The sequence below is a fragment of the Sapajus apella genome, unplaced genomic scaffold (genome assembly GCF_009761245.1).
Source record: "Sapajus apella isolate SASKATOON/1434 unplaced genomic scaffold, GSC_monkey_1.0 scaffold73, whole genome shotgun sequence".
In the NCBI taxonomy this organism is placed as follows: Eukaryota; Metazoa; Chordata; class Mammalia; order Primates; family Cebidae; genus Sapajus; species Sapajus apella.
Window position 1 is genome coordinate 5,410,810 of NW_022437013.1, and position 19,125 is coordinate 5,429,934.

The window sequence follows — 19,125 nt, forward strand, 5'->3', positions numbered from 1 at the left end:
ACACACACACACACACACACACACACACACACACACACACACACACACAGATTTGCTTTTTTAATTCCTTCTTAATCAGCCTCTGCCTGCCTCTTGGCCACTTAGCTACTCCTCTACTTATCCCCTCCCTTTCTGCTGAACTTCCTGGCAACGGGGTAACTGCCTCGTTCCAGCAGTAATCTCTCCATGCCCCCTGCCTCACCCCCACCAGCCACACAGACAGCAAGGCACCTGTGGCACAGCCTCCAAAACACATGACATTTTTTCAGTTGCCAAGTGTTCTCCTGTGAGTTGGCTTCCTTTGTCCATTGAATCTTTTTTAGTAAAACTATTCTCACAGGCTGCCAATCATCCTTTCTTTATTTAAATAAATATTTCTCTTAATTACTAAAGAAATCTATACTTATACCAAATTCAAATAATACAGAAATGTGGTTATTAAAAAGTGAGAGTCCCCATCTTTCCCTAATCACTCAGTGCTATTTAATATACATTCTTCCAGAGTTTTACAATGTTCTCATAAACATACACATATAAAGGGGCTGGTTGGGCTTTTTTTTTTTTTTTTTTTTTTTTTTTAAGAAAAATGGGTTCCTCTTACACATATGGCTCTGCAACATTTTTGTATTTTAACAATATATTGTGAACAACTTTGAAAGTGAATTCTGACATTAGCCTTTTAAAAAAAACTATACTATTCATTGGCCAGATTTACCATTCTGCTGTTAATGGGTTGTTTCCCAATGTTCTGTATCCGCCAGCGCTGATGCCATAAACATCCTGGCATGCAACTCTTCTTCACATGTTAACATTTGTAGGGTAAATATTTTAAAGTGGGTGGGGTGACTGGCCACAGGGGCAGCCTGTAATCACCAATTCTAATTACCTTCTCTCAGATTCTCCTTGACCTCACCCTGTGCATCACATGACATAGAGGACCAGCTCTTGCCTTCTGAAACTTGTCCGTCTCCTGGATTTCATTCCATTTCCTGGATGGCCGCTCCATCACTGAGTCTTCTTTCTGTTCCCAAAGTAGACATTCCCCAGGATACTTTTCTTCTTTTTCTTCCCTTGCTTGCATGATGCTCTCCTCTTCTTCTCCTTTATCTTCCTTCTCTAAGCCAATAAATACCTCCTAAATCAACATTTTTAGCCTTCACCACATCTCAATAGGCTGCTGCACAATCCATCCTCAACATGTGAAACATCTGAAACTCAACAAATCCCAAAATGAACTAATAACCTTTTCCTCTAAGCCACAGTTTCCTCATCTGTAAAACAAAGGGATTAGACTAGACTTAATTTTTTTTTTAATTAAGAGTCTAGAATGTACCAAAAGCTGTGAGGGATACAACAATTAATAAAAACAAAGACCTTACATTTGGGGAACATACAATCTAAGGAGAAGGGAAGATGCACAAACAATTACATAATACAAGGCAGAATAACATGCTAAAATAGACAAGAGAGACTAAATCTGGCTTAGAGGCTTGAAGACAGCTTCATAAGAGGGAAGCTGTTTGGGCTGAGCCTTGAATGATAACTAGCATCTCAACAGGAAGAGAAAAGAAAGAATATTTCTATCTAGCAGTGCAGCATAAACAAAGTATCAACTCAGAGAAGAATGGAAGGGCATGGTACTGGTGGCTGAATCAGAGAACATAAGGAAGAATACACTAAATGACAAGGCTGAAAAGAAAGGTTGGGACCAAAATCATAGAAGATCCTGAATCCTATCATAAGGAGATTAGGCTTTCTCTACATGGTTTATCTATGTGCCATCCCTAGTCTATATATTAATACCAACTCCAACTGACTGATAAGTGGCTACCTAGAATGCTATGCTAAAAAGATTTTAAACCTACATGGAGACTCCCTGGGAAAGCATGCCTATGATTAATTAGCACAGTCGGCCAGGGACAATATAAAGTGTATGCATCTATAGGTTTACCATCCCTGATGAAGGCAATAAGGAGTTAACGGAGGTTTTGGAGGAAGGGAATGGCATGATCCAACATGTATCATTCTGGCAGTAAAGGACAGGGTAGTGTAATGGATAGAGTGTAAAGGGTAGAGGAGAGAAGATCAATCACAAGGCTGCTCTAACAAGCCAGGATGATGATGACAACGATAAACAACAAGATGAACCAGGGCAGGGGAATCAAAGAATAAAAGGAAGAGACAGATGGAAGAGATCATAAAAGACAGAATCAAGATGACTGAGACTATGATGATGAAAAGAAGGAAAAAGGGGGAACTGAGATGTATCAAGGTGTCTAGGGACTTAACTTGGGTCACTGAATGGATTGTGATGCTGTTAACTAAGAGCACTGAAGGAAGAGTATCATAGCAGTCCTTCCTTTTCATTCCAAATCCCCTAACCACTTTACTTAGGATGCATGGCTTTCAAGCCCTCTTGAGTACACTGGGAAAGAAAAAGCAGGATCTACATTGCTTGATGGCACCAGCATCTATATAATCCTACATATAAACTTACCTTTCTCCCTTTTGCCAAATGACCAAGGAAATAACCATCAATATCTGATCCTAGAACCAGTGGGCTAAGAAACCTTTAAATGTTCCTGCTCTCAAGACGATGATTGTTCTCATTTTGATGACAAATTTTTTTTATATTCACAGCACATTCAAGTGAAATATCTTATTTCACTTGATTTTCATGTTTACCCTATAAGATAAGAAGGGCAAAGATCATCTCTGTCTTACAGATAGTAACAGCCATACTCATATTTACTAAATACTTGCTAGGCACCACTATTCTATACTTCACGTGTAGTCATGCATTTAATTCTTACAAGAACCCCATAAAGTAAATACTACTATTAATCCCCATTTTGCAGATTAAAAAAGCAGGCCCAGAGGCTTTAGGTACACTGGTCTAGCAACAAACAAAAATAATGAACTTGGAAGACCTCAATAAACAAACAAACAAACCAGGCCTAGATATGTCAGTTAACGTTCCCAGAGCTGCACAGCTAGAAAGCAGCAGAACTGGGATTTGAACTTGACTAGTCTGGCTCCAGAGCATGTATTTTAACTACCACACTCTATTTCTTATTATATCAGAAGACTGAGGCACAGAGATGCTACCTGAATGGCCAAAATTACTCAGTTTTGTCATTAAATTAGTTATGAACCTACCACCAGGACTCAGGTCTGGCTAACACTTAATCCAGCACTCCATTACTCGACATCATTTACCAAGATGAATTGACTTCTACTAGGCTGACATTATTCTGACATTTTTCTTCTTTGGCTTTTGTCACCTCTGCTAGTTTAAGGTTCTAAATTTGATCTTTTGCCCTGGAGCCTCATACAACTGTTTACTAGGATCAGACTGAGGCCTTTATTTGGAGGCAGGAAATGATGGCCTCAGTTATATCCACAGCTGAGTGGGTCCCATTTCCAAACCACCAATATCTGGAAGGAACCCATACTGGCTCTACATGCAGGCTCATTGAGCACACACATCTCTGTGGACTGCCTGCCCAGGGCAAGCGGCAAGTAATGGTGACACCAGGGCCAGGCTCCTCTGTGGAAGACAGGGAGCAAGGGCAGGGAGGTAAATTGAAAAAAATATAAGCCAGGTAAAGAGGTGGCCTGCAGCCAGGAGATCCTCACTTTCAAGAAGACAATGAACAATGATGCTCAAATAACACAAGATTTACATTTCTCTAATACTGGGCAAGAACAAAAGTCCAGTTCCTTTTACGCTGGAAGGTTAGGGATAGAAGGAGGCCATGTGTGGTATTATAGAGAGATATTGAACTGGGAGTCCAGAGAACCAGCTCTGCTTCTATTTAGCTGTGTGACTTTGGGCAAATCACTTGACCTCTCTGGGTCTCAGTTTGCTCATCTGGAAAACAAGGGATGAAGGAGAGACAAGTTAGTTGATCTCAGAGGTTTCTTTCAGCTCCGACTTGGTATCACTCTGCCATTTTAACAACCTGAGAAAGTACTGCTAGAACATCTTGTGCCTATAGCCCACCAAAAGGGAAATAAGCTAGAAGCAAAGAAAAGAAGAATTAGATAAAACAGGCCAGCTGTGGTGGCTCACTCCTATAATCCCAGTACTTTGGGAGGCTGATGCTGGAGAATCGCTTGAGCCCAAGAGTTTAAGACCAGCCTGGGCAACACGGCAAGACTCCATCTCTACAAAAAATAAAAACATTAGTTGGGCATGGTGATGGGTGTGCCTGTGGTTCCAGCTACTTGGGAGGCTGAGGCAAGAGGATCGTTTGAGCCCAAGGGTTCAAGTCTGCAGTGAGCCATATTCACAACACTGCACTCCAGCCTGAGTGACAGCAAGACCCTGTCTCATAAAAAAAAAAAAAAAAATTACATAAAACAAAAAACATTATGGAAAGCTGAAAATGAGGTATTATACAGGTAGTAGAGTTGGTACCATGCTTAAAGCATAATTAACGTGTACTCAAAAATGTTACAGAAATTGTAGTGAGCTTTCTCCTAAATTCCACTTTTTGCCCATCTGACCCTGTTACACATTTCCACTGTTTAAAAGGCCTAAGGGAGACCCTAAATGAGCAGGGGCACCAGCTGTCCTTAATGTCCATGGACAGTTATTACTGAAAAGTGAGAACCCAACCCCAATGAAAGAAAGGAAACAGAAAATACAAGTGCCAAGAGCCAAGATTAATCCTCCATTCACTGCAAACTGACTGTGGAAAAGGGGGATGAAAAAACAACAGGTGCAGACCACAATGTACTTTGCAAATTGTTTTTCAGGACAGACCCAAAGCAGGGAGTAAGACATTTGGGAAGATGATCCTAGCCTGGTTTCCATGTGCGTCCATCTGAGCAAACACAGCACTGGCTGTGAGATATGGCCAAACACTACCCAGCCCGTCAGGAGACCCTGTGACACGGCGGGCTTCACATTCTTCTCCACAAAGCTAATGCAGCCTTTGCCTAAAGGCCACCCCTGACTCCGATGACCAAGACAATACTACCCTGAAATTCTCCACAGGGCTGAGGGTCAATCAGTTCTCTTGGCTAACTAGCCAGAAACCCCACATGCAAGTAAGGGAACATGACCTTGGCTTGGTGCTAGCTTGCGGGGCTGTTCTGAGAAGAGGTGAACTTGAAAGCAGAGTAAAATCAGCTGCCAAGCAGCAAAAGGGAGATCCAAATGTAGAGGCGGCCCCTTTCCTCAGGGTGCCAACGCTCTCTGTGGGGCTGGGGGTCCAGGAAATAGGGAGAAATACCCACGTGAAGCAGCAGCCAGCAGTGGCGGCTACCCAAGGGACCAAGTATGAAAGTGTTGCTGATAATGAGGCACTTGTGCACATGACCCGGAGCAGCATTCCTGCAGGGCGCAGGGAATAAAGTGACTGGGGCATGCACACACACACACACACACTCAAGTACCTGGAACTTAAAAAAGGAAACTCTTAACAAATGCAAACCAACAATGAACAAGTGCTGATATGAAGAGGACCCTTTGTTACAATCTTAACTAGGTTTAGAATGGGGGAACTTCCATAGCTAATTTCCAAGGGCTGCTGTTTTTTTGAGTTACTGTTTGTTTAGAAATGCCCTCTAAACCAGCTCTTCTTCCAGGGAACCAGATTATAGAAAACATAACCTTAGCCTCCTCAATTCTCCCACTCCAAGACTAAGAAACAGCCTTTGTACCCACAATGCTTGGGAATATGCCCAGAGGCCTTCCAATGGCCCTGGCAGGATACAGCACCTCCCCCTATACCCCCAGGCTTGAAATCACATGACCAAGGTCTAGGCTCCAGAAGGCTGCACTTAAAGGGGGTCTTCTCTACTGACTGGTGGCTTAGGTCCCAGAGCACAGTCTTGAAAATGAGGCCCCAGAGCAAAGTCTTGAAAAGGAGTAGAGCTGGTTTTAAGGAGAGAGGATTACCATATCCCAGAGATATAGGAAAAATTGGTTTTCTTCTGTCCATTTGCTGATGCGAAAAGCCAAGGCACAGTGAGGTCTTCTCCTGAAAGCAACACAGGTTCCGTTATACCATGCTTCTCCTTCAGCTAAGATACTGCTCCATCTGAAACCTGCCTTTTGCCCAGGAGCTCTGGGGTCTGCCCTTTCTCCTCCAACTGTTACCAAACTGGTAATAGGTGGCACTGGAAAAAGTTACACTCCCCTTAATCAAAAGAAATAAATGAAAAAGTAAAAAAACAAACAAAAACCCATTCACCAATCTATGTCTACCCCATTGCCCCAAACCCACTCCTTTCATACTTCTGTCACAAACTCACTGGTTTCCTAGACTACCAATCTCAAGATACTTTGCACCATAGAGCCAGCCCATTAATAAACAGCAATAATAATTAAGCCAATAGGTCCCTGGAAAGGTAAGTTTCCTAACAATGAGATGTAAGAAGAATTGCCTATTTTAAACAGAATCACCCAGTCACCCAGAAAGGACTGGATAATTTAAAATATCTTCACATTACCCATAAACATGTCCTTAGGCCTCAAACTGCAAAGCAACCCTGTCCCACAGAAATTATTACATGGGTGCTAACTTCATGAAACCAATACCTTTGCCCACTGCATGAAATGACGATGCCAGGGAAGATTTTCATGGAAAAACTTTCCTGTATCAAATCCCTACCATCTTACTGCAACAATAGAAACCCAAGCTCAAAGCAGCAGCCATAGTAAGAATGATGATGACTGTCATCATCACCCTCGTCATGTTGGTCACCAACATCATCATCGTCATCATCATCATCATCATCACTTAAATGTATTGAATGTTTCCTATGTGCCAGATACTATCCTAAGTGCTTTATTAGTATTTTCTCATTTTTCTCACTTAATCCTCACAACAACTCTGGTATATTCAAGTTTGATCATACCATTTGATGAATATGGGAAAACAGGCTCAGAGAGGTTAAGTAATTTGCCCAGGGTTACAGAGCTAGTGGTAGAATTTGAATCCAGGCTTTTACCACCCTAGAGACTGTAATCTATCCCAGTACATCACTGTGATTTCAAAATGTTAAGTAATATTATTACTCTATTGATAACTGCTAACATTTCTTTAGTGCACACAATAAGCCAGAAATTCTTCTAAATACTTGATTTAAATTATTCATTTAACCCTCACAACAACCCTGTTATTACTCCCATTTTACAGATGCAGCTAAGTAACTTGCCTAAGGTCACGTGGTGATAGAGCTCAAACCCAAACCCGGAAATATGGTCCAACGAATCTATCTACTAAGCTGAACATGCATTAGGAGAATGAAGCATTTCTACTGTCCTACTTAAGTCAGGAACCCTGCTATGTCCCAATCCAAACCTACAACGTCCCAGCTAGAATTTGGCAAGTAAATTCCAATGACGAAACTTATCTAGCCCTGATGTGTACATACCACCCACTCAAATCTGATTAATGCAGGAAAAGAAGATCGAAACTCTTTATAGAAGTCTCTCTTAACCCTCATTTTCCTTCAACCTGATTTCTGAAGAGAACACCTATCAGCCTTTTTGTGCTCTTCCCAGAACATCTAATAAGTGTTTACCCAGGACTCCCAGAGCCATAGTTAAGGGCCTTAATGTGCAATCTGGCTCTGCACCTTATTTAATCAGCACCTGAATGAAATGTCTCTTTGCTAGCAATAGCCAGAGCACAGTCAGTCAGAGACTTTCTGCAAACATAGCTGGTCGATTGGCAAAGACAATTCAATTCACAGGCAAAATACACCCTGACTTTATACCACCACTGGCATGTGATGGAGATGGGGAGACTGAAGGCACTGAGCTAGAATTAGGATGGTACCATGCTTCCTTTCCTCTCCAGATGATCTCACTCCTCCCTCTCCTACCCACCTAAACGCATGGCCCAGGGCAGAGCTTGCAGTGTTTCTGCCACACAGGCTAATCCTCTCTGACCTCCTGGCTCCTTGTAATCCATTCCCTTCCCTCAACATCACCCGGCTCAGAACAAAACTCACATTATCCTTCTTCCTTGTGCCATTTCCTCCAGCAGCTACTAGACAGGAACCAAAAGCAATCAAGGGATTCCCCCAAACCCTCTTCTTTAGGATCCTATGCTGGCAACAAATCCAAGCGCCTTGATGCCCATGAACTGACAGATGTGCAGCGCTACCCTGTGTAGCCAGGAAAGAACCAAGTAAACACAGAGGACTGACTGGTGCCCAGAAGAGGGTTTCTCCCCAGGCCTTCAGATTAACTACTGCATCAAAGTACTGTGGAGGGAGATTTACGTTAATACGAAACCCTAAGAGTCAGCAAGTAGGGTGGAAAGGCACTGACAATTTCAGTTCTTCTGATCAAGGACATAAGGGGGAGAGAAGAGGCCAAAGCCTGAGGAAGGAACACAGGAAAGGACACCTGCTTAAAAACACTAGACACAGTCTACCAATTAAATATTACATTAGGGTAAAAAGGCCCTTTTTAAAAACACATCCTCTCCCTTATGCCAAGTGGAGTCTGTCCACTCATACTTCAGTATGAAACTCTGAAATAAAACTGCTTTCTTTCGAATCCCCTCATGGCTATCATCTCCTCTGATGGGATGGGCATTTTGAATTAGAGAAAGGATTGTTTTGGAGCTTGGAGTACTCTAGAAGAAGGCAAGCTTGGATGGTGTGGGTCAGGTGGTGAGACATGAAAACAGGGAAGAAGAGACACAAAAAAGAAAGGTAGAAAGATGGCACCATAAGCCGGGCACGGTGCCTCACGCCTGTAATCCCAGTACTTTGGGAGGCCGAGGCAGGCAGATCATGAGTTCAAGTAATCGAGACCATCCTGGCCAACATGGTGAAACACCGTCTTTACTAAAAGCACAAAAATTTCATCGGGCATGGTGGTGCGTGCCCGTAGTCCCAGCTACTCAGGAGGCTGAGGCAGGAGAATTGCTTGAAACTGGAAAATGGAAGTTGCAGTGAGCCAGGATCGTGCCACTGCACTCCAGCCTGGTGATAGAGTGAGACTCTGTCTCAAGAAAAGAAAAGAAAAGAAAAGAAAAGAGGGAGGGAAGGAGGGAGGGAGGGAAGGAAGGAAGGAAGGAGGGGGGAAGGAAGGAAGGAAGGAAGGAAGGAAGGAGGGAAGGAAGGAAGGAGGGAAGGAAGGAAGGAGGGAAGGAAGGAAGGAAAGCAGGCAAGCAAGCAAGCCAGCACCACATTTCATCAGTGCTGCTGGACTTTACAGCAGCAACCATTCAGGACCCACTAAAAATCCTCTACTAGTTACAGGTGGGATATCTGCTATCTTCCCATTTCTCACATTTAATGTCTGCTCCCTTACCCCCAATGTTCTGTGCCTCTGTCCTTAACAGTGTGGGCCCTCCTTGAGACAGCACAGAGAACACAATTTTCTATGTCATCCCCTATGAAGGATTCCAGGGCATCTACAGTTCACTTAACAGCTCAGAAATGACAGAGCATTCCTAGAGTTTCACTTAGTTGGCCAAGGGAGAAGTAAGACATCTACCCCTGATGATAACAGGCAAATAATTCCAGGTTACAGTTGAGACACTTTTCTGTGAAGGGAGAAGCAACTTTGTGAACTTATGTTGGGATCTCTCAAAGTAACATCTAAGGCTCACAGGCATTAGAATCATCTGGGAATTTGTTATAAATGCAGATTCCCATCCTCATCCTAGACATGCTCAGAATTGCTGTGTAGAGAGATAGACATCTACATTATAACAAGCTTCCAATGGATTATTTCAAAAATAAAGTTTGACAATCACTGCTCTCCACATCCATAGTTTCTTCCTGTCCACTTGAACACTGGGGTAAGTGGGGGAGAAATGGGGAGACAGCATATAGCCTTTGCACTTATTGTTTCTTATGCCTAGAAATCTTTTTTTTCTCTGTCACCCAATTGAACTCCTGCTCATTCAAACACATTTATTGAGCACCTACTGGAGCCAGTCCCTGTTCCAGGCACTAAGAGAACAAAAACCAAGGGTCCTTGCTCTCATGGAGCTAACATGAGCCAGCTCAAATGTCACCTCTTCTAGGAAGTTTCCCTTAATTGCATTTGGAAAAAAAAAAGACCCCTGTCCTCTATGCTTTGTTCAAATCTGTTACTATACATGATCTATTTCCTTGTCCATCTCATCAAAACTGTGAGCAAAATGAGGGCAAAGGCTACTTTGTTTTTTCTTTTTTTGGCTTTGCTTTTGAAGGTACGTCAGCAATGACTGCTTCTTATTTCTCTTTGACCAATGCCTGGCACCAATGTTTGGCACAAAATAGGCATTTGATAAATATCTGCTGAGTGAATGTAAGAAAGAATAAACTCCCACAAACATTTAAAACAAGAGTCTTGCAAATAGAGTTAGCATGCAACAACCATGTGTCAGCATTCCCTCTTGTGAGTCCCTGCAGATCTTAGAGACTGGAAAGGGGGAATATAAAAGGACTGGAAGGATATGGAATATACCTCTGGAAGGTAATAAAGGTGGCCTGGCTGAAATACTCCATTGACATAACTAACAGTCACCAAACAAGCCACTGGAACTGTATAGCTACCTTAAAACCCCCTTCACAATAACTTGGGACCCTCAACTTCTAATCAGAATCACAGTATTTAACAGTTACTGAGGTGGTGCCAGAAGACTTAAAGCCTTGCCCACAGATCACCCAGACTCATGCTCAGTTAGGATAGGCACTTGAACCAACTTCCTACCTAATTACTTTAGCCACTAGATAATGTCTCTAAAAGTGGGGTCCAAGGATGACCAGCATTAGAATCACCCAAGTGCTAGTATAAATGCAGATTTCCATCCTTATCCTAGACCTGCTCAGAATCACGGTGTAGAGAACAAGGTATCTGCATTATAACAAGCTTCCAAGAGACTCCTCTACAAATAAAGTTTGGCAATCATGGCTCTAAACATCCATAGTCTCTTCATGTCCACTCAGCTAGTTACTGGCAGGAGCAGAGCACCTGAGACAAGATATTCTCAATATACCAAAATATGTGAAAGACTGGGAGAAGCAGAGAAGCCTGGCTCTTCGTTTCAATAAGGCATGATAACAATGAGCTGGCCACTGAAAAATACAAGAGGGGAGAAAAAGTAAAAGCGAGTCTCTGACTTAATAACATTTTTTTATTGATATGGTATTAAGAAGCAAGAAAGTTGGCATGTTCAAGAGATTAAGATCAAGATCCAACAGCGTAATTTCCTGATTGGCAGAAAAGCAGACACTTCAGGCCAAGATTGGACAGAGATTCTAATAACCAGCTCTTTTGTGATGGAAATTCTACAAAAAGATGCGTGAGCAGGGCCTGAGATTGCCTCACACCTGTGGCTATTTCAAAAAACAGGCAGGAAGATTCTTTTAATGAGAACATAGTAGAGAAAGAAAAAAGGAAAGCAAAAAGTCAGTTCCATCAATCAGTCAGTCACCATTATCCAGGTACATATTAATGTCCATGTACAGTATTATATTCAGCTCCGGAAGGAGTTACAAAGGAAAAACCCTTTATTCCTTTAGTTTAAAAAAGTGTTCCCACTAATGGTGTAAAGAAACATACAAAAAAAAAAAAAAGTGATCTGGCCAAATGCAAGATTACCTACATGCACACAAAGGTATTCATTAAAGAGTTCATTAAAGAGCCCAATATTCTGATAAGTATTCATATGGCTGGGAAAGGAGGACGAAATGTGTTACTGGAATAACTAGAGTCAGGTCAGGCTTATCTGGAAAGGTTTCATAGAGGAGAATCTTCAGGGGAGCATTTAGCGAGGGGAGGAAACTAAAACAAGTCTCACAAAGACTGAGAAGAAGGCAGCACATCTATGGCAAAGGGATAAAAATCCTGAGAGCTTGGGGACCATCCACTGAATAACAGCCAGCAACATACTGTTATTTAAAAGCAAGCTGAGTTGTGTTAACAGGTACAAGGCATGAAAAGACTGGGAAAGAAAATCTTTCTTCTCTGCTTCATGTGGGCTGGACCTCTGGTAAGAGTTAGTGTCCAGTTTTATACGCCATGCATCAGAAGGGTATCCAGACACAGGCAAGGATCCAGAGAAAAGTATCAAAAATGATTAGAGGAATGCCTTCTAGAAGCTATCAAGAAAGGTAAAAGGATTTGAGCTGTGTCAGTTTCTGAGTCTGAAGTTAAAAGTCTATTGGTCATCTGTCATCTTTGACCTGTTTTGCCTAGCTTCTCAGTTTAAGTGACCACACAGTTATTCAGAGAATTCAAATGCTTCATTTCCACGTGGTCCATTTCATGGAGAAGACTGAGATAGGAAAAGGTTAAATAGTTTGCTGAGGTTCCTGTAGCAAGCCATGAGCAAAACTAGCATCATAATTTTAAATCCGGGGCTGTCTGTGGGTTGTTTAATTCACTGATCCGCAGCACCTCTCTTTATATGGACGCCCCCGAAGACTGTAACAATGAAAGATGGAAAAATTCTCTGCAAATTTCCTTGGGGGGAGAAATAAAATAAACTAAAAAGGAATGTCATGCTTCACTGGTGAGGCCCATATAAACATCATTGCCTGTGTCCCCCTGGACTGATGACACAGGACTCAGTTCATCTGATAAGCTGTCAGCAGATGGCTGGATCCTTTATTGTACCCATTACCCACCAACGTCAGTCCCAAGCAGGAACAGTAATCAGTGCTCCAGACAACAGATGGAGAATGAGGAGGTGTGTCTGGTCTGAAGTCAAGGGGGAAAACAGAAAGCCAAGTTTCTCAAATCCATCAGGTTTTCTCTAAAACATATCCATCACATAACAACTGGAATGCAACAGTGTGTATTCAGTGAGTTGCAAAGGGTTTCACCAGAAGCTCAGGACTTTTTGAGTGTGTGTCATTCTATACTTTTGGCAAGGAGGGAGCAGGTACGAAAAATCATACAGTGAACCAAAAGCAGATAAGCCATATTTGGTTGAAGTTAGATTTCTAATATATTGTAAAGAAGACAAAAAATCAAATAGCTACAGAAGCTCTAAAAAAGGATGGGATTCAGTTACTCACTAAAAACCAACAGCTTGGGACTAAGGGGTCAACAGCACCAATTATTATTTGCCAAATGCCCAGCCAGGATACAGCCTACCTTATGTACACGGACATCAAGGGTTAAACGGCATATGCTGCACCCCACTAAGTTCTGTGCCCAAGAATTGAACTATTAAACAAGACATCCCAAATAGGATACTTTTCTTAAGTTTCTAACACAAAGGCAACATAACTGGACTCAAGGAGGGTAAAGGGCCACTAAATAAAGACCACCAGTCTTTACAACAGTCACACTATCTAGCATTTTAACCCTTCTGCTGAGAAACTGTAGATTTTAAAGACTTAAATAACTATGAGAATCTCTTCCTGCTAAGCCCAGATTCCCACTGTGGCAGCTCAGTTCTAAAGCCACCTGTGCCACTAACTTACTGGGTGATTTTTGGTAAACAGAATAATCACTCCATAAATTCACTCCCTGCCACACATACCTGCCAAAATTGTAAGCAAAATGGGACTAGCCATGCTTGAAGAAATATTTATTGGTATAATTGATAGACACCACTGATATTTAGCAAGGTGTTTAGCAACCATGTGCTAACCTTGGTGCTTGCTGATATTGAGAACACTCAAACATGTCTGGCTAGAGGTTTAGCTGTGAGATGGCGCTACGTCAACCATACATGCCTGTATCAGTCTCCAGTCCCAGGACACATTTAAGAAATCTGACAAGGCCAAAAAGAAACCTGACAGGATGAATATTAATCAATAACAGAACTTGGACACAAGTACTGCTCCTCCTTATGCTACTAAAGTTGGCAGTCACCCAAAGGCAGCATGGCTATGACGAGAGCCTGTGTAACAAGGTCTTGGGAATGAGTATTTTGCAGACTGAAAAATGAGAGATGGGGAGTCTAACCAATTTCCCTCCAACTTATCTATTTCCTGGCCTAAAGCAATACCTCCCTTGTTACAAAGTTACACTGACTCTCTGAGGAAGAAGGCCTTTCTATAAAGCCAAAACTGAGTCATCCTGTTGAGAGACACATATCAGACATGTCTCTGCTAAGCTGTCCCTTTCACTTCAGCTAATATCTCTCTTTGTTACGACTTCTAAATTCCACAGAATTTGCCACTATAACATAGCCTAATTCAGCTAGTTCACTTGTCAAAGCATTTCTTTTTACACAGTATCTCCTCTTTGGAATATACATTGTTGCAGGAAACATTTTAACATCTCTTTCTCCAGGCCTAAGCGAAATATGACAATGTATACAAAAGTGCCTTATAAACAGTAAGTACTAGATAAATAAAAGGTGTTATGTTGTTCTAGGTATACATACCATCATTGGTCATTCTGCAAGCAAGTCAGAAAACTATTTCCAACCATCTGCTGTTAATTTTTTTTTTTTTTTTTTTTTTTTAGGATTCATCAACTTGTAACAATCCATACATTCCTGCTTCCCAGGAAAAGCCATATGGAGGGTATAGAAAGTTGGATTAATCAGAGGCTAGGTCTCCTGGTATACCAGGGGTTACTCTTTAAATGATACAAAGCAGTGACTTAGGGGAAAAGGACAAAGAAGCATAATTCTGATGGGGCTCAAGAACTCCTCAGCATGGCTGTGTTCTAAGCCCCCATCCCAACGTTTCACAGTCTGCCATCATCCTCTGCATGTGTTCCCAAGCATGGCCCAGTTGAGTTTACTGTACTGGGGAGACACACGGAGAAAACAATGAATGGGGACTGGTCACCTGACTTCCACAGAGAAGAAACTAGCTTTCTTTTTTCCACACAAGGAGGTCAAAAACATTTCGGAATAGCTCTCTGTTGTATCCCCATCTATGACTTAGAGAGACAAGAATCACATAGACGGTCTAGAGCCAGGAAGGCAACTCTGCTTCATATTACAGGTAGGCAAACTGAGGCCCAGGAAGAGTACTTTCTCCAAAGTCACACAATGAGTTAATGCCAGCACTAGTTCTCCAGAATCTTCTAAGAGCCTCTAAAAATCTTTCTTGTAAAAACCATGGTCCTGCCAGGCTTGACATCATTACACCAGCAGCAACCCCAGTCAGGCTGAATTTAGTCCTTTGTTGACCTTCTAGGTATGTGGCTGTCAGAGGCCTCAAGACCACTTTGTAGAAGAAGCACCCTTTGACCCTCACCACCTGCCATCCTAAAAAAGCACTCCTGTCCCAACAGCCTCACACAGCATCGGCTGAGATGCGTTGTTTCCTCTCATTAACAAAAAGCCCGTTCATTAAAAAAAGAAAGAAAGAAAGAGGACTGACTCAAATTTACACAGAAGGTCTAGCTGGGACAGCCCTGGACTTCCTGTGAATGGCATTACTTCCCAAGAAGCCCTCTCTTAAAAAATGCTGCCCACTCCAGCCCCGATGCTTACAGCCACCTAATCAAAAATAGCCGCTTTATTTCAAAGTTATCCAGATCTCCTTACCATGTCTGCAAGAAGGGAAGGAGCCGGAGTCATTCACCACATTTTACAGATTGGGAAACTGAGGCCAGGAGCCTGCAATCAAATGACTTCCTAGGAACACAGTGCAAGCAAGTATCCAAGCCATGAGTAGGCAGCGTGGTGCTCATCTGCCTAAGACTTCCACAGGAGTGCCCCACCACCCACTGCCACCCTCACTTTGGGGTTGACAGCTTGCAACCTCAAGGTGGATGGGTGTGCTTTCCAATCCAGGCACCAATTCACCTTTTGGCTACAAGCAAATGACTTTTCATTCCTGAAGCCCTCCAGGCCTGTAAAATGGAGATAATAATGTCAACCTCCTGCCCCAAGCTAGGTTGTCACTAGTCTCTGAACAATAACCTTCTACAAACATAAAGGCAATAAAGGTGCTAAAGACAGGTTTCAAAACTGCCCTGAATAAAACACACTGGGTTTTCCATAGCCCAAAATCTAAAAAAGACTGACTGTGCCTCCATTCTCCTCTTCCTCCTCTTCCATGGTTTTCTAGCTTTAGAACATCTATCCACACGGGCCGAGTACAGACAGTCTCACTCTTGGTCCTCACCCAGATTATTTTTATGTATCTGGCAACCTGCCTTTTCAATCTCATTTGTTTTCCTTAGCACCACTAATGGGTAGAAGTCGAGGAGGTAAAGAAATCAGCTTCCTAGGCACCCTCGGACTATAACCACAAGAGACAGAATGGCAGTGATAAGATGGAGAGGTATGCAAAAAAAAAAAAAAAAAAAAAAGAAAGAAAGAAATACCCTCTCACCATAGTGACACAAGCCCAAAGTTCATAAGGCAGACTGGGGACCTCCTTCAGAACTCACTTAGTAGGAGCTTGGTGCTGCTCCAACGACTCTAATTGCAAAGGTAGACCTCACTCTAAAAGCATAAACTCCCAAATGAAAGAGTCATTAAGAGAAATTCGTAAAAGTATTTCCCCAAAGTACCACAGTGTAGATGAGAAAGTTTATGTGACCACCTCCAGGAAAGGGTGTCACCAGGCCCCTGGGAAATCAACTACCACAGAAGGCAAGGGAGCTGGGCCATGGTCCACTGATGTGAATCAGAAAGGGCACCTGGCTGGGCCTGGACTTCCTGCTTGTGCATGGCCAGGGTAGGGTAGGGCTGGGAGGGGAGAGGCAGCCAGCATGAGTGCCAGTCGTTCCTAAGGTTCAGGCACAAGGTTCCTCATCTCCACTGTGGGGCTGACTCATTGTGCAAAGGTGAAAGAAAGCCAAACCTGAAATTGGCACAAGGGCAGCCACTCGTTGGAAAATCATTTTAAGGGTCCCACTCCCCGCCGGGTGAGGTGCTGTACACTAAGGAGTGTCCTGAGCACACAAATGACTCTTATCACTTAGGCTGCCCAGGAAAAAGTCAACAGACTCACATGCATCATGGTGACCAGGTGACAGGGGTTGAGCAGGTAGATGACGGTCTTGGTGGCGAACTTAAAGCCCACCTCCACCCCGAAGGTCAGGCACAGGGCTACTAAGAGCAGATTCTTGCTCAGGCTCTCCTTGCCTTCCTCTGGCCGCTGGGTCACCTGCTCTGGCTGGCTGCCAGGGCTACCCCTACCGTCCTCCTTCGTCTGCCTCAGGATGTGCCGCAGGGCCACCAGGATCTCCAACAGGGCCAGGGTCAGGACCACCACACTTTCCAGCAGCCGCTGCTGCCAAGAGAGGAAGGCAGCACAGTCGGGGCCCCCATTGCCTGCAAAACTGGGGTCCACGCCCCCATAGAGCCAGTCCAGGAGACTCTTGTAGCTATACCGGGACATGATGCAAAGTGGATCTCCTTGACCACAGTGCAGGAAGCAAGAGTGAGATGGAACACGAGCCCAGGGGGTTGCCCGAGTGGTGGACCATGTAAGGCGGGCACACCCCCACAACCCCCCTCCAGACACCAGGGCACTGTGAGCAGGGGAGGGGAAGCTACACGCGAGGCCCGGGGTAAAGTGCTGGCTCTAACTTGTCCCCACGGCTGTCTGGGGGAGCCCCCCGCGATTCTCCAGTGGCCACCAACGAGGCAGGGTTGAAAGGAGCCGTTGGCCAATCTAAAAGGAAGGAGAGGAAAAAAAAAAAGGTCTCAAAGAGGCAATTGCACCGGGAATTAGGAAGCAGGAGGGGTAACTAGCAAGGGAAGAAAAGGGGAACCGGGCAGTAGCAAAGCAAGCAGGGGTCAGGGAAGCCGGAGGCCGAGAGGGTCAGGGCGGGGGCCAAGGGGACCGGCAGTGCTGCGGCAGCGAACCGGGAGGCAAAAGGGGTCAGAGCTAGGGGACACGCGGAGGCCAGGAGAGGGGCTAGCGGGGCCGGGCAGGCGGGGAGGGCGACGGGGATGGCTGGGACGCCGGGCTCCTCATCTCACGCACTCGCCACAGAGGGATCTCTTACTCCTGCAACCGCGTGGCCGTCTCTGCCCCCAGCTAGCAACTTCGCCGCCGACTGGCCCCTCCAGTCAATTTAGAGCCGTCCCGGTCCAGCCTCCCGCCCCCGGGTACACCCCCGAGCCCCCAGCTCCACCCTCCGGCCCCAGACGCCTGCCCTCCCGGCAGCACCACCCCTAGCCCGCGGCCCGCCCGGGACCTGCCCCCCTCGCGCAGGCAGCGGCGGGAGGAAACCGGAGGGAGGGCGGGAGGCCGGGCCAGCCGGGGGCTGGACTAAAGCCGGCCCCCTCCCTCCGCCCCGGCGCCGCAGGCTCCCGCGCCTCCCGCCCGGCCCCGGAGACTGGCAGCCGCGCCCCTCGGGGCTCTACTCACCGGCAGCTCGGCCCGCGGCCCTGGCTTGGGCGACTGCTCCGCTCCCTCGCTCCCCGCGCCGAGCGCTCGGCTCCCCTGGCGGCCGCCGCCGCGGCGCACGGCTCCTCCTCCCAGTCTTCCTCCCCCTGCAGCAGCCGCGCTCGCTTCCTCCTTCTTCCCCTCTCTCTCTCTCTCCTCCCCCTCGCCGCTGCCAACGCCACCGCCTCCCTCCCGACTCGTCCAGTTCAGCTCTGGACCCCGCCACACGCCCTCCGGCCAGGACTACTCCTCCTCGCCTGCTTCCCTTTTCTGCCTCCGGCACTCCCCTGACTGGTCCACCATTCACACCTCCCACCCTCCGCGGCTTCGGCTCTCCCTCCTCCTACCCCCTCCTCCGGCTCAGTCTCCGCCTCCTTCCTCCTCCTCCCTGGCCTGCCTCGTCCTCTGCACTCGGAGCCTGCACGCGTGCACAGCCACCCTCCTTCACAACCGGGTACGGAATTCGCCCCCTCGGTGAAGCCCTGTTGACTGGCACCGCCTCCCGCGACCTAGTTCTCCAGGGCACTTCTTTCTTTCTATACTGGACACATAGTAGGCGCTTAGCCGGCCCGCACCAACTTCTTGTGCAGCGAATAAGCCTTTCTAATAATGAGCAACTTGGCTTTGGGGTATGTGCTCGGTATAGCCGGCTCCTCTTCGCGATTCCTCCTTTCTGCCACGAAACGCTAGCCTCATGCAAGACCAGAAAGGCATCTTCTCTCCCCTTTCTAGCCACACCCCCACTCCCCACTTCAGAGCCTAGAATGTGGGCTTCTTTTCCCTACTCCTCCCCCTCCTGCTCTGATCCAGTATTTTCACTCTGCCTCTCCACACAGACCACCCCTGCCACACCTTCTCCCTCTCCCACTTCTTCCCTTTCTCCTAACA

At 45.3% G+C, this 19,125-nt stretch overlaps 1 protein-coding gene across 9 annotated transcripts in view; it reads right to left on the reverse strand.

Annotated features, from left to right (window-relative positions):
• The window catches only part of TMEM164 (transmembrane protein 164), a 169,117-nt gene extending 150,695 nt beyond the window's left edge, over window positions 1-18,422 (reverse strand). For 2 of the 9 annotated variants that reach the window (XM_032250948.1, XM_032250944.1), the window contains exons 1-2: window positions 17,833-17,966; window positions 16,852-17,517 (exon numbers count right to left, since the gene is read on the reverse strand). In XM_032250948.1, coding sequence (XP_032106839.1) covers window positions 16,852-17,241 — 390 coding nt within the window. In that variant the 5' untranslated portion in view covers window positions 17,242-17,517; window positions 17,833-17,966. Of the gene's footprint in view, window positions 1-16,851; window positions 17,518-17,832; window positions 17,970-18,219 lie in introns of those variants that run through there. The other 7 variants (XM_032250949.1, XM_032250945.1, XM_032250946.1 and 4 more) reach the window with 7 other exon arrangements.
• Between the last annotated feature and the right edge of the window lie 703 nt (window positions 18,423-19,125).